Genomic DNA, 14694 nt, shown 5'->3' with positions numbered 1-14694 from the left:
CATAGATGAATCTGGCGATATCCAAATAAACTCTGTTCCTGAGTTCTTTTGTAGCTGTAGGAGGCTGAATATCTTGAGTATTTATGTTTTCATCGTTATCAATATTTAGCATAAATCTATCCATGGGTCCCCGACGAAATTATATTTCATGTAAACACATCCCTTCTTTGTACCTTCGCCTGATACTTCAACTTGAGTTCCATATTTCTATGTAGGATCCTTCCTTCTTGTGCCACTAGTCATGTTAATAATTTATAAAAATATTAAATGATCAACATAAAAAATCAATAATAGGATAACATGAATACAACAATATACCGGTATGCCGGGGGTCCAAGGGGGTGCTGCCCCCTGGCGGGGTTCGACCTGCCCGGTTAGGTCGCGGGGTCAAGGGACAGCGCCCTTGCGGGGGTTTCCGGGGGCAGCGCCCCGGAACAAAATTTTATTATAAGAGTAATTTTGAAATTATGCTTGTTTTTAAAGTTCATAAATTGTTTGTATGGAAAGATGCCAAGCAGTACCGAGCATGTACCTAACGGTACTAAGCATGTACCGATCGGTACCGAGCATATAGGGTACCGAGCATATACTGCTCGGTACCGAGCATGTACCTAGTGGTACCGAGCATGTACCGCTCAGTACCGAGCATATACTTGCTAGGTACCGAGCGGTACTGGCTCGGCACTGAGCCGTACTGGCTCGGCACCGAGCATGTACCTAGTGGTACCGAGCGGTACCTAGCGATACCTAGCAGTATCGAGCATGTACTGAGCGGACGAATGAAAGAAAGCCGAATCAAGAGTTATTCAAGCTTTCATTACTGCACGTCAAAGTCAAGGCCCACAACTCCGCTCACCTGCTCTTCCGACCTAATCGAGGCCTGAATGTTTCCTGCACTCACAACTTCGGCTTCGTTTCCTGATTTCGAAACCGTTATTGCTTTCGGCTTCGACTTCGTCTCCTACACTCACGGCTTCGTCTCCTTCCCTCACGGCTTCGTCTCTTTCCCTCATGGCTTAGCCTCCAGTTCGCCTTTCAATTCTCACAGGAAGCCCTAATCCTATACGCGAATAAGCAAACACGAATCGGCTGCATTGTATTTACATATATACCGAATAAAAAATTTTGAAGCGGTGCCTCGTACTGCCTTGAGGCGTTACGCTCTGTTGCGTATGCCTCGTGCAAAAAAATCGTAGGCTTCGCTGGATGGTTCTAGGCGTAAGCCCCGATACGCATGACTTCCGCCTCGACTTGAGCCGCGACTCAATGCGGACGCCTCGTCCGCTTTTTTAATGGTTGGGTTTCAGTTGTAATATGTAGAGGACATGTTGTTTAATTTATTCAGGTTCAATATAACTTATAAGGAATATTTATTCAATAAACATTAGGAGATCATGTTCTTGCTTATGAGTTAACTGCATTGATTGCTAACGAGTCTCCTATTATCTCCTATAAGTCAGTTATTTACACTACAAATTTATTGCTTCTCCTTATGTATTGGTGATATGCCTTATTTTAATAAAATGAGGGATAATTACCATTAAAGAGTGCTAGAAAGAAGCTAAGGCTCCAAGATGTTAATAACACAAGAATGGTCTAGTGTATTTGGGTCAAAGGAGACATCTCCTTGCATTAACAGAACCCTTTGAATAGATTTCTCAAAACTCATATTTGGCTAAAAGATGCATCTCATCCATATGCTTTGATCATATATTATCTCAAAATTTTACATTGCAAAATTCCCCTTGAGTAATATATTGAAGTCAAAGTAAATTGTTAATTTCCTTCAATTCTAGAAATAGGATATGCCTTTTGCCATCAATACAATTTGCATTGTTAGATTTAAGTTGATTTAATGTTATTTTTTGATTTGATTGTTACAAACATCTCCTTTATAAGTCACTTTTAAGTGCATTAGCATTTATTTAACGGCTTATGAGTTCATTTAACAATGACTAAAATTTGTTTGAAATTAATTATGTTGGGATCCTTTGTCATTTTCGATTTCGGAAGCTTCCCGATGTCCCCTCCACGCCAATGGAGGTAGGTAGGGCACTTGCCCTTTCAAACCCGCCCAGCCAAAAAGAAGGTTGACGGCCAAGGGCTTTGAGATGTTGTCGGGTCCCGGAATCAGTCTTCGGAGGTCCTTATGACGATTGTTGATTGTTGATTGCATATAATTTTCGATTGAGTGATTTTATTTTATTTTAAAAATATTTTTATTCCCTCAAAAATGCACTTGCCTTTTCAATCTGTTTGGTCGGAAAAATAGTCAATGACCGAGGTCTTCGGGACGTTGTCGGGTCCCGAAATCATTTTCTGAAGTTTCAATTGACGATTATTTATGATTGGTTGCAGATAATTGCCTATTATTGGTTGCCTATGCTTGTCGATTATTGGTTGTAGATATCAGTTGCAGATAATTATTGATTGTCGGTTGCCTGTGATTGTCGATTGTCGATCCCTTTTCCTTTTTTTATTTCATATATATATATATATATTATAAGAGAGATATAGGAGGAAGCGGAGCCCGATCAGATTAAGGGCTCAGTGGCTTGAGTCACGCAAGGGTCAGAGCGTGAAAGTCGAATGAGGAGGGTTTCATTGTTTTGTGTCGTAAATGAGATCGTGGGGAGCGGTTTGTCTGATCGTGGGTAATTTGTAGTTGAGTCGTGGTTGGTTTTCAGTTATACGTCAATAGTGAGCCACAAAAAAGACTAAATATATAGTTTTTTAAAAAATATATAAAACAACAACGGCAACCAGCCTTTATCGCACTTTGGAAAACTACATGAATCATTTTTCTCATTTTGTTCTATTATAAGTCAAATTCTAATTTAAATATAATAAAAATTTATTTTTAATACTGTTTAAAAAAGTTATTTTAAGTCTACCTTTATTGTTTTAACATAAGTTGGATCTAATACATCTACTCTTCTAACACGGTCATTGAAAGGCTGACATTTGATATGACCAACCCATCTAAGGAGACTCCCTCTGATCTTATCTACCACTAGGGCTACTCTGTTTCGCATTCCGTCTCCAAGTGTAAAACCACCCATCCACCTAAGCATTCTCATCTCTGCAACACTTAATTTTATGTTTCTCTTTTAATGGACATCATTATTTGCATAAAGCATTACAAGTCTCACCACCATCTTACAAAATTTTTCCTTAAGTTTGAGGGGTATTATTCTATCAACAGTAGGCCCATGAATTCCTGCGCTTTAACCATCCAATTTGAATTTTACTAATAATTTCTCCATTATTTCATCATTACTTTGAACAATAGATCCGAGATATCTAAAACATGCATTTTTTTAACGACTTGATCACCCAATGTCATAATCCCGCCACTAGATCTATTATTACTAAATTTACATTCCATGTATTTGATTTTAGATTTACTCAAATAAAAACCTTTTGAGTATCTCCACAATTCAAGTTTGTCATCAATTCCCTCTCTAGCTTTATCAACAATAAAAAATTCGCTCGCAAAAAGTTACACCAAGATACATCCTCTTGTAAATGTCTAATAAGAACATGCATGACTAGGAAAAAAATGTTGGCTTAAATTTGAACTTTGATGTAATTCAACTGAAATAGGAAAGTACTTAGTCAAACTACCTTTTGTTTGAACACTAGTAAGAACTCCTATATATATATATGAATATAATCATTATTAACTCCATTCTTTTTTAAAACTCTCCAAAGCACTTCTCTTGATACTTTATTATATTCTTTCTCTAAATTAATAAATATCATTTATAGATCCTTCTTACTCTCTCAATACTTCTGCATCAAATCTCTCAGCAAATATATAGCTTCCATAGTAGACCTACCAGCATGAATCCAAATTGATTTTGAGAAACATTAGTATCACTTCGTAACCTATGCTCGATTACTCTCTCATATAATTTTAATGTATGGTACACTAATTTAAATCCTCTACAATTCACACACTCTTATGCATCACCTTTATCTTAAAAATTAAGAATCAACACACTCTTTCTTCACCGTTCTGACATCTTTTTAGTCTTCAAATAAATATAATAAATCTAAATACTTTTTCTGATATATGAATCATCTTCTTTGCCTTGCTATAATTGCTAGGTTGAAAAGTGGCAGGGATGCCTGCCTGCCTACTAGTCATTGTGAAAATCAGGAAGGAGTGACCAAGTTGATCAAGATGTCATTTAGTCGGGAAGCATGCATGTAAGTTGAGAGGATTAAAAATTTGTGAAAGGACTCTCAAAATTTTTACTATGTTGCTAAGAGGAACCACCAAAATACTGATATACTATCAAGAGAAGTCAATGCCAAGAAGAGAAAGGATCTTGAGAATCTCAAGAGTTGAATCTAATGCCTCTACATTTCTAATCAGGTCATCAGAAGACCGCCGTTTTATGTGACCAAACCATCTAAGGTGACTCTCTCTATTCTTATCATCCATTGGAGCTACTCCAACCTTTTCACGTATATGCTCATTTCATATCCTATCTCTAAGAGTAAAGTAACTCATCCACCTGAGTATCTGTGGGCTTCAAAAAATTGCACTCCTCCCCTTGCTTTTGAGAGAGTTTTAATAGATTAGGTTCCGGGGTAAATTTTCAGAAAGCAGATTGGGTTTGTTGATAAGGGAAAATTATTACGTCCGGTCACCAAACATAGAGATACGTCCGGATATTAATAAAATATTATTTTAAGTTAAGCGCACTAAAGCGCATGTAGAGCGCAGTCAAAAAAGCGCAGGTAAAGCACAGTCAAAGCGCAGTCAAAGTGTAGGCGACGTGGCAAGTTTTAATTGGATGTCCGGACCTATTTTTAGGTTCGGTGACCAGACCTAATAATTTGCCATTGATAAGACAATACTCAGAGATTGTCCTCATTTTGCAAGGACTTTATAATCTGAGTTTTGGCTTCCTATAGGTGCATGCCCCTATAGTTAATTACCCCTCCAAATAATGAAATAGAACTTTCAATTAAAACTGGTCGTCAAATGAATACATTGTATATATAGATATGTGATATTCAACATATAATAACAACATGGGTTTGGGTGTTTAAAGGCTTGATATTTAAAATTAGAAATTTTACTATCTTACACTTAAAGAGGATGGTGGGGGAATGAATGATGGTTCCGATCAAGATCTTATGTTCCGTCGTCCCATGCCATCATGGTCACTGGTCTACTTAGTCAAAGGAGGTAGACGACCCAACCTGATAGAAGGATCCTTGTTGGCAGGCATGGGTTGCATCGTTCAATGTTACCTTATAAACCTGAGGGAGTATTTATCTAAGGGGATAAATTTGAATCCAGCTTAGCTAATAGAGGGCTTTGTACCCTATCAATTATATCCTATTGATTCATCTCTCAAGGATTTTGTGTCATTGGGGAGCTTACAAGCTTTGACTATGACCATAATTTAGTGGTGTCATTTGGCGGCAAATTACCCGATTCAGAGGGCTCCAATGATAACCTTTTACTTGTGGTGCCATTTGGCTGTAAAACCGTCAATTAAAAAATACATGCCATGTCGTTATTAGCAGGAGACTGTTTGAGAATGAATCATAGTTATATTATCGACCATATATTATCTCTTTGTGAGCTGAAGTGATATTTAAATTTGTCTACCTGAGCAAATTGTTGCAGAATGTGGATGGATTTTGCTTCAAATGTTTGATAGTTTATTCAATTTTAAATATTTGAATTTTAATTAGTTTCTAGAATTTTGAATTTTCATAGGCATTTGGGTGACATTTGAAATATTTGGAGTTAACCCCTCCAGTTGAGATCTACGTCCAACAAGGCCATCATCGGAGTATTTATGGGAAATTTTATTTGGTTAAACCTCGTCAACTTTGTCCACTTGCAAACAGTGGATCCTATTTTTTGCCGGTTGTATACTTTTATTAGCGAATTTTTCTTATTATGGACCTTAAAGGCCTAATATCAATTATAAAAATAAATATCTTGGTTGTCATTGCGACCGTATACTTTTTCATTGGTTCAAAGTTGTGTCAAATCCCATCCTATTAAGGAGGATGATTGAACTGGAACGTAAGTTCATTTTTTGACCCACGCAGCATCCTCAAACGTCACATGTTACACATAACACGCTAGACGTCACATATTACCCATAACACGCAAGTCGGGGCCCATGCAAGTGTTTGGGGGTATTTTTGTAATTATCTGTTAAACCTTATCGACTATGTTTAATTGCTAATCGAGGATTGGATTTGTTGTTGCCTTTATGTTTTTATTAATGAATTTTTCTTGTTGAGGACCTTGAAGGCCTAATATGAATGTACTAAAATAAATATCTCGGTCGACATCTTGACCGTGTATTTGTCTTATAGTTCAAGCTGTGTCCATCGTGACCGTGTATTTGTCTTATAGTTCAAGCTGTGTCGACTCCTATCTATTCATATAGAAAAATCGGGCTCGAAGTTAAATTCATTATTTGACCCGCGCAGCTTCCTTAGACGTCATGTATATACCCATAACATGCTCGTCAAGACCCATGCGGGTGTACAATTGCACATGCGTTTCTTTGTGTTTGTGTGTATATATATTGTAGTGCATGTGTAAGAGCATTTTTGGAATATTTGACGGGTCTTCTATGGCAGCTCGTAGAAGCTTGTCATGACCCTTCTATAATTACCTGTATGTGAGATATTGAATACACGACGGGCCTTTTATAGCGGCCCGTAGGCTCTTGCATTTGCTGCATGTTACCTGCTTCTAGTTGCAAAGGGGTCGATATATTTGCCTCCCATTAAGTGGTCGTCAACCACAAAGGCGTTGTAACATTCACTGCTCGTCGCTGGTTACCAGCTGTATACATACTACTGTGCATATGAAAAATCATTCATCATTACTGGCAGATGTTCGCATTCATTTACATGTCAACTTCTGTTTGCTCGCGAAGGACCCCCCTCATCCTCGCAATGTAATTGTTGTTATTGCTTATAGGAAGATTAACATATTTGTTTGCAAACCTATGTTATCCACTGATCGAGCTGCATTCGCCATCCATCTTTTCATACATGTTGACTAACGAATTGTTGCCATTTTCGTCAATTTCTCTATGTATATTGATCGGCGACCTTCTACACATGCAATTGACATTGATCGCTAGTTGAGTTGCGGTCGTTGTCAATTCCACCTGTTTGTGGATGGACAAGTTGTTGTGTTCGTCGTCAAAATGTTTTTTATACATGTTGATTGGCAAACCAATGCACCTGGTTGCATGTATTGCAGTGTTAATGGAAATTGCTACAAGTGTTTGTAAGTTAACTAACACCTGTCGTAGACGAACTTTTGCATCAAATGCCCGTTTGTTGTTGTTCCCCGCAGATAGGTTGATGTGTGTATTGCAAGTCTTCCTCTACATGAAAATGAATAGTTGAACTCATGCAAGCATCATGCTCGTTGAAGGACTATTACATGTATATGCGAGACAACTATCAAATAATTATTGTTGATAGTAGGTAGATTACTTTCCTCGCAACTTTCTTCCTTTGTTTGCAGGTATGCTGCATTCTTTATTTATGTCTGTCAGTGAATAATCATATTCTTTGTATGTCAAATTCCCTTGTAAGGGGCAAATATATTTTCTTGCACGACTAGCATGAGCACCATGCATCAGTTCACAAGTGTAGGGTTGCAAGCGAACCAAATGTTTGACGAGCTACTCATTGTTCAGTTCGATTAAAGCTCGTTTGTGATCATTTAATTAACTAAACAAACAAACTTGAACAATATTTTAAATACTCGATTCTTAAATAAACAAACTTGAACACTACTGTGTTTGGCTCATTTATGTTCACGAACAACATCAGTTGAAGTTCGTGAACAAGTTCGACATTAAACTCGATAAGAAGCTCGATTCATGTTCGAATTTGAACTCGTGAATAAGCTCAATAAAAATAATTAATATTTGATTATAGAATTAATAAATATAAATAATCGTTGCCTTTGTTACATAGGCAATTACTTTTATTATAAATGTGTTTGTTCATAGATATGTTCATGAACGTGTTTGTTTGATAGTTAAAAAAAATTCGTTAAATATGTTCGCGAACAAGCTCGATAAGCACTAAACGAACGAACATGAACTGAATATGAACACTCATTAATTTAAATGAACCAAACATGAAAACAAACAATAAAGCTCGAACAAACATGAATCAAACTTGAACAAGCTGATATTAAATAAACACAAACATGAACACTCACATACTCGACTCGGCTCGGTTTGTTTGCATCCCTACACAAGTTTAATGCCTACTGAGGGCTTTGTATGTCTAATTACAATTAGATTATATGCCCCTTTCAATTTTTATTACTCGTGTGTCAGTCATATTTAAAAACCACAAGTTATTGTAATTTCTTGTTGATAATGTATGGATAACTAGGATTATTAATTAGCATTTTGCATTTCAACATGATTGTGCATTTGTTAATTTGATGCTCAGTTCCTTGTTTAATGATTTTAGTTATGTTCCCTATTGTCGTGAGCATTGCACCGAGCTTCCTTCCACTGTGCTACGAGACCGCGTATAGGGGGTTCTCCGACTCGTCACAAACGTCAAAAGCGGGATTTTAAGTTTTAGAAATTATACCTATGTGAGGGTTGGCGGTGGTGGTGACAACGGGCACAGAAAGAGAGCACATAATTTTATTCTCTTTCTTTTTTTTTTTCTTTTCCTCTTTTTTTTTTAACTTTCTCTCTTTTTTTTTATTCTATTTTCTTTCTTACAATTATGATGACAATAACAACTAAATGAACTAACTAGCAGTAATAATTAATGATAAAAAAATGTTAGTAATGATGATAACACATTTAACTATAATAGCTAATACTAATTAGTTAATCAAATAATTACAGTAATTAGCATGAGTAAAAGACTACATGCACCACTTACAGTTTGTTTACTCTCCCCTCCCCCTTTTTTTTAAGCAACCACGGTAATAATTTTTTTTAATATAAGTAAATTAATACTAATTTTAATAATAGCAAATACAAACAGAGATAAAATGAAAATAACAAGAATTAAAAAAAAAAAGGTGAAATGGAAAACGTAGCAATAGGTGTAGAGGAAAAGGTCTTCACGTGAGTGCAAGGAGGTCAGGCCATTTGTCAATTGAGGTCGTGAATTTGGAAGAAAAGGGGTCGGACTGGTCGGAGCTCTTGCGGCCAAGTGTGTTGCGGGAAGTTCGAATGGGGCTGAGGCTTGCAGAGGGCTTTTGAGCGTAGGCGGCCAAGTGTGTTAAAGATGAAACAAGGAATCAAAAGAGGAAGCTTGTGTGCATGAAGATTTCGCGCATGGAGAAGAATATTGGGATCTCATTCTTCTCTGATTTAACGACGAGGAGACACGAGAGTATCCGTTTTACATACTGCTTAGCCGTGATTTACAGAGATTTGCATAGAGTTTCAACTCAACGAGGTAATCAAATTAATTGCGATACAAAGATTTTTTTTTGTTTGACTTTTGGTTGACTTTTTCTTAATTTCATTAAATTGGTAATGATATCAATGCTATGTTATAATTATTTATCAATTTCAAATGACAGCAATGCGTCAATCGATTAAATTTGCTTCGATTCGCGTGTATTTCCTTGAATTGTGTGTGATCGTCTCAGAACTTGTGACGATTTGCACGCGCAATTTTCATTGAGAAAATTTATATTGTACTTTGGGTATTGACGACTTTCTGAACACAACGACCAAGTCCTTTTTGTGATCGGACGTCATTTGGGCAACATTGCGTGTCAATTTTCTTAATTTGTGCCTTGCTGCCTCGGGACTCGTGCGATTTCCTCATGTGCCTTTCATCGACCAAATTGACAGTAATTTTTTAGTATTGACGATGCTTCGAACACAATGGTGAAGTTCGTTTTACGATCAGACGTCGTTTGGGTAATGTCACACGCTAATTTCTTCGATTCGTGCGTGTTGCCTCAAGATGCTTGCCGATTTTTTTCACGCAACTTTAATTGATCAAATTGATCGTCACTTTTGTGCATTGATGACATTCCGAACACAACGACAAAATCCGTTTTGTGATCGGACGTCGTTTGAGCGGCGTCGTACATAATTTCCTTAGTTGATAGTGATTTTTGGGTGTTGAAGATGTTTCAATTGTAACAAAGAAATCCGTTTCGCAAACAGATGTCGTTTGGGCGAAATCGCGCATCAATTTTGGGTGTCGGTCATCCCTTTGGACCAATCTCATCTGATTTAACTGCGAGGGGTCCCCTCTTAGGCGAGCTCAATGTCCTGATTGTAACTATGCAATCCGTTTAGCAATCGGAGGTTATTTGACCATTCAAATGGTGTGTCACATCAATACATGTGTTGCTTGATTTGTCAGTTTTTTCTTTTTTTTTTTGGCGTGGTTTGATGTGTAAGGATCAACAATATCTTCATCTCTGCAACACTTAACTTGAACCATTTATGGTCAAATGTTGTTAAAAAAAATTTCAAACCTAAAAAACGAGCACCAAAATGAAACTTCGCACAGTGATGAGCTTGAGAAAGGATTGTTAAAGCTCACTCCGACTAGTTATAATAGGGATATTGATGTAGGCAAAGGGGGGATCAAAACATTTTGAATTTTAAATTTGGAGAGCTTCTAGGTCCTCTACTAGAATCAGCTCATTAATGTTTAGTAGAGAGCTTTTTTAGCTCATAAATTAAGGTTCATTCCCCCCATTGGCTGCCCCTTTGGTTCCCCCACCTAGCTCTCCTTCCCATGGCTGATTCCTCCCCCTTTTATTATTGGTTACGGTCCCCTTTGTGCCCTTCGGTTCCCTGCCTGGCTGCTTGTACGGTTCTTGTGCAGCCCCTTCAGTTTCCTCCCTTTCCTCCCTGATTGCTTGTCCCGTGGTAGCTTTTTCCCAGTTTTCTGTGGGCTGTTTGAGTGCTGTTTCTGGATTGAATATTTGGCCTTCCATCTCCCCTTATTTGATTAGTTTAATTGGAGAAATAAAAGGACTGTTTGGCTGCCCTTTTATCCAATAAATATGTGATGTTTAGAGAGTTTTTTAGTGTGTTATGTGCCAATTTTTTGAAGAAACCTGAGGGTTTTTTAGGATGGCTTGCGAGCTATGCCTTTTCTCTTCCTCTCCCTCTAGGAAAGATTGCAAGCTTCTCCTACTTCATCTCAGCTTCTTATCTCTTTCGTCTATCCGCAAATTCGACGTCACCTGTATCATTCTTCTCAAGGAAATGCAAGTTTATGTTTTTATTATATAAGTGTGTAAGAGTCGTTTTATAATATGAAAATTGAGTTTTAGCATGTATGTCGTGTAATTTCTTATATCCTAGGAAGAGTTTCTTTTTCTTGCAAAAATTAGGGTTCTAATTTTTGCATGCATCAGATATTGAGCATGACAATAAATGGTTTCCACCAAAAAATAACATTACTATTGATTCTGGTAGGGGTGTCAATTCGGGTCGGCGGGTCGGATTCGGGTCAACCCGAACCCAACCTTGTTTTAAAAACGGGTCAGGTTTCCGGACCCGAACCCGACCCGATTAGGGTCCGGGTCAACCCGACACGACACGAATGACCCGAAGTTGACATAAAATTGCTAATTTTCGGGTCAAAATCTGGTCAATATTCGATTTTAGGGTCAAAATCGGGTCAAAAATGGGTCAATCTCGGGTTTTCGGGTCAAATATGAGTTTTCGTGTCACTTTCGGGTCAATTCCAGGTCAATTTCGGGTTACTGGGTCAAGCCAAACCCGACCCGATTTTTAAAACGGGTTGATTTGCTCAACCCGAACCCGACCCGTTTCAGGTTCGGGTTGACCCGAACCCGGATTTTTCCGGGTCGGGTTCGGGTCATGTCAAAAATTGACATCCCTAGATTATGGGTTTATATTTTTCTCCACTTTCTTAAACTATTCCATTATTTATGCAATATTATGGAACCTAGCTTTGTATAATACTATTTAGTACATCAAACTGTCAGGTATAATACTATTTAGTGCATCAAACTGTCAGGTATAATACTATTTAGTGCATCAAACTGTCAGGTATAATACTATTTGGTGCATCAAACTGTCAGGTTTCTAACATTTATCCACAGTATGCCATATACTGATGCAAGGAAAGCTTGATCTTTTACTCCTTTGCATTGTTGTCATGAAGGAAGATTGTAGATTCTTACACAGCTACTTGCCTGATTTTATCCAATCATTGAAATACATAGAGAAACAAACTGGAAGTTATTTATTAGAAAATGTCAAAGCTTCCATTACTGATTTTGTTATGACCTTCCAGTTAGAGTAATGCCCTTTGTGGTTTCCATGATGATATTCTAACAGGCGAGCAAACTTCACATCTGCCGACATGCGGGAGTCCGACTTTAGCGGTTCCACGTTCAATGGAGCTTATATGGAAAAGGCTGTTGCTTACAAAGCAAATTTTTCAGGTAATTAACTTGTACTTGATTAAAAATTTTCTAATCCATGTCTCACCGGCAAAAGTTCTTTATTTTGTTTTCTTAACTAGATTTAATATATTTCTTACATTACTATGCATGCTTTCATTTCCTTGGATTACCCAGGTCTAAAACTTAAGATATCTGCTTTTGCTTCCCGTTCATATGTTGTTAATAGAAGATCTTTATTGCCTTAATTTTAGTTTTTGCTTATTCAACTTTAGTTTAATTGCTCCTCATTCATTCTTACATAGTTGACAGTAGATATTTAGTGGTTACCTCTACTCTTTACTGGTTCATTTTTCTTTTTAACTATTTGTTTACTGCCTCACAAAATGATGTTAATGATCGTCAAAGCTTTCTTGCAACTAACTTATCTGTCAATTTAATATGTTTACTGTATTTCTATGCAGGTGCTGATTTAAGTGATACTTTGATGGATCGGATGGTAAGTACAGTCTAGTCTTGGCCATGTTTAGCAAATTTCAGGTATTCCATCTGATATTCTATCTGTACATGGTCAGGAATATGCTCTTGCAGCGTCGAGATTTGGCTCTTGTTTTTTCTTGATTTCCTTATCTTCTTAATGCTTTGACAAGCACTAGGCGCTTCATGATCACCTTATGATTTTACTGTAGTTACCATGTGATGGAACCCCTGGAACTGTTTGTGAACATAAAAAAGATAATTTGGTTTTGCTGAGAGTGAATGCATGCAGTTTTCCTTAAATACCACATACCTTTGCCTAAATGCGTGGATTACAGGCACTTACTTCCTCCAAAGATGTATTGGATGTTAATGTGGAGAAATTATTCTGTGCGGACGCCGGACGCAGCTCTACGTCCGGATGCCGCTGTACCGAGCACCGAGCGGTACCGGCTCGGTACCGGCCACGGTACCGAGCAATACCAAGTCGCGGTATAATAAAAGGGTGACGTGATACATTCTGATTGATCTCCGGAGGGCATTCGATGTCGGCACAGAATAATTTTTTGTTAATGTGAGGGTTGCCATCAAGTTGTAATTAGTTTTACATGAAGCTATAGCCTAAATGATTTGATGTTGTCTTAATGTCCTTGTTCTTTTTTTTTTTTGGGGGCTGATTTGGGGAATCGAACGGGAGCTGCAGGAGGCAACCTCACTGCGCTCAACCACGGAGCTGCACCACGCGTCCTTAATGTCCTTGTTCATTATATTACTGGTGGTGAGTGGAATTTTCTAAAACGTAATAAATTTTCTGACAGGTACTTAATGAAGCAAATCTCTCGAATGCTGTTCTCGTGAGGTCAGTTCTCACCCGCAGTGATCTTGCTGGAGCAGTTATTGAAGGTGCTGACTTCAGCGATGCAGTCTTGGACCTTCCTCAAAAACAGGTATTTGTATAGGCTAAACTATCCATTCTTCAGTAATGATCGTCTACTTGGACATATTAGGTGAATTTATATTGATTAGTGATGGGTGAACTTAGATGGATGACGATAGATAATATAAGTATAATATAACAATCAACCCTATCTATAACCTTCAAATACATTTTCATCCCTTGAAACCGTGATACACGCAGGCTTTATGCAAGTATGCAAATGGGACAAATCCTATTACAGGAGTGAGCACAAGGAAGAGTCTGGGCTGCGGTAATCCCCGCCGAAATGCGTATGGGAGCCCGTCTTCTCCCCTGCTCAGCGCACCACCACAAAAGCTACTTGATCGGGATGGATTCTGTGACGAGGCCACAGGTCTTTGCCAAGCAAACTGAGCAAAAATGAGATTTGTCCCATTGTGTGAAAGTGTTTGCAATACAGCTTTTCTTAAATTTCTTTTTTCAACTTTTTCGAATAGCTTTCACAGCTAAAACTACACTGTAATAAAACTTATAAGGTGTTCACCTCAATGGATGGATGCCAAATGATATTAATTCTTATTCAAAAGAAATATTTTTTTGGCTATGACCAAACCCTTATCGTCAATATGTCCGAGGCTGAAGAAAAAGCTGCTAAACAATTTTGACTGCTTTTTTTTTCAGAGCAGTGAAAATTTTACTGCTCCAAATTGCTTAAGGCATTTTTTGCATGCGGATGACCTAGGCCTCTTATCCTTGGGTTAACTCTTATGAATGCGGATGGAAGCAAAAAGGATTGTTTTTACAGGTCATTCTTCGCTTTACTGAAGTAAATTCCTCAGGTTTGAAAATTAAAACTGTCAAAATGAATTTATAATAAAAGAAAAAATATCGA

General features: G+C 37.7%; 1 protein-coding gene across 1 annotated transcript in view; it reads left to right on the top strand.

The window, feature by feature from the left end:
- Positions 1–14406, top strand: part of LOC110096134 (thylakoid lumenal protein TL20.3, chloroplastic) — a 20188-nt gene extending 5782 nt beyond the window's left edge. The window contains exons 4-7 of the mRNA XM_020821909.2: positions 12345–12451; positions 12874–12908; positions 13705–13833; positions 14025–14406. Of these exons, the coding sequence (XP_020677568.1) occupies positions 12345–12451; positions 12874–12908; positions 13705–13833; positions 14025–14216 (463 nt within the window). The 3' untranslated portion in view covers positions 14217–14406. The remainder of the gene's footprint in view (positions 1–12344; positions 12452–12873; positions 12909–13704; positions 13834–14024) is intronic.
- Positions 14407–14694: the final 288 nt, after the last annotated feature.

This window comes from Dendrobium catenatum, unplaced genomic scaffold, assembly GCF_001605985.2.
Source record: "Dendrobium catenatum unplaced genomic scaffold, ASM160598v2 original_scaffold_267013, whole genome shotgun sequence".
In the NCBI taxonomy this organism is placed as follows: Eukaryota; Viridiplantae; Streptophyta; class Magnoliopsida; order Asparagales; family Orchidaceae; genus Dendrobium; species Dendrobium catenatum.
Note: the sequence above shows the minus strand (reverse complement) of the source record. Positions and strands in the feature narration are given on the sequence as shown.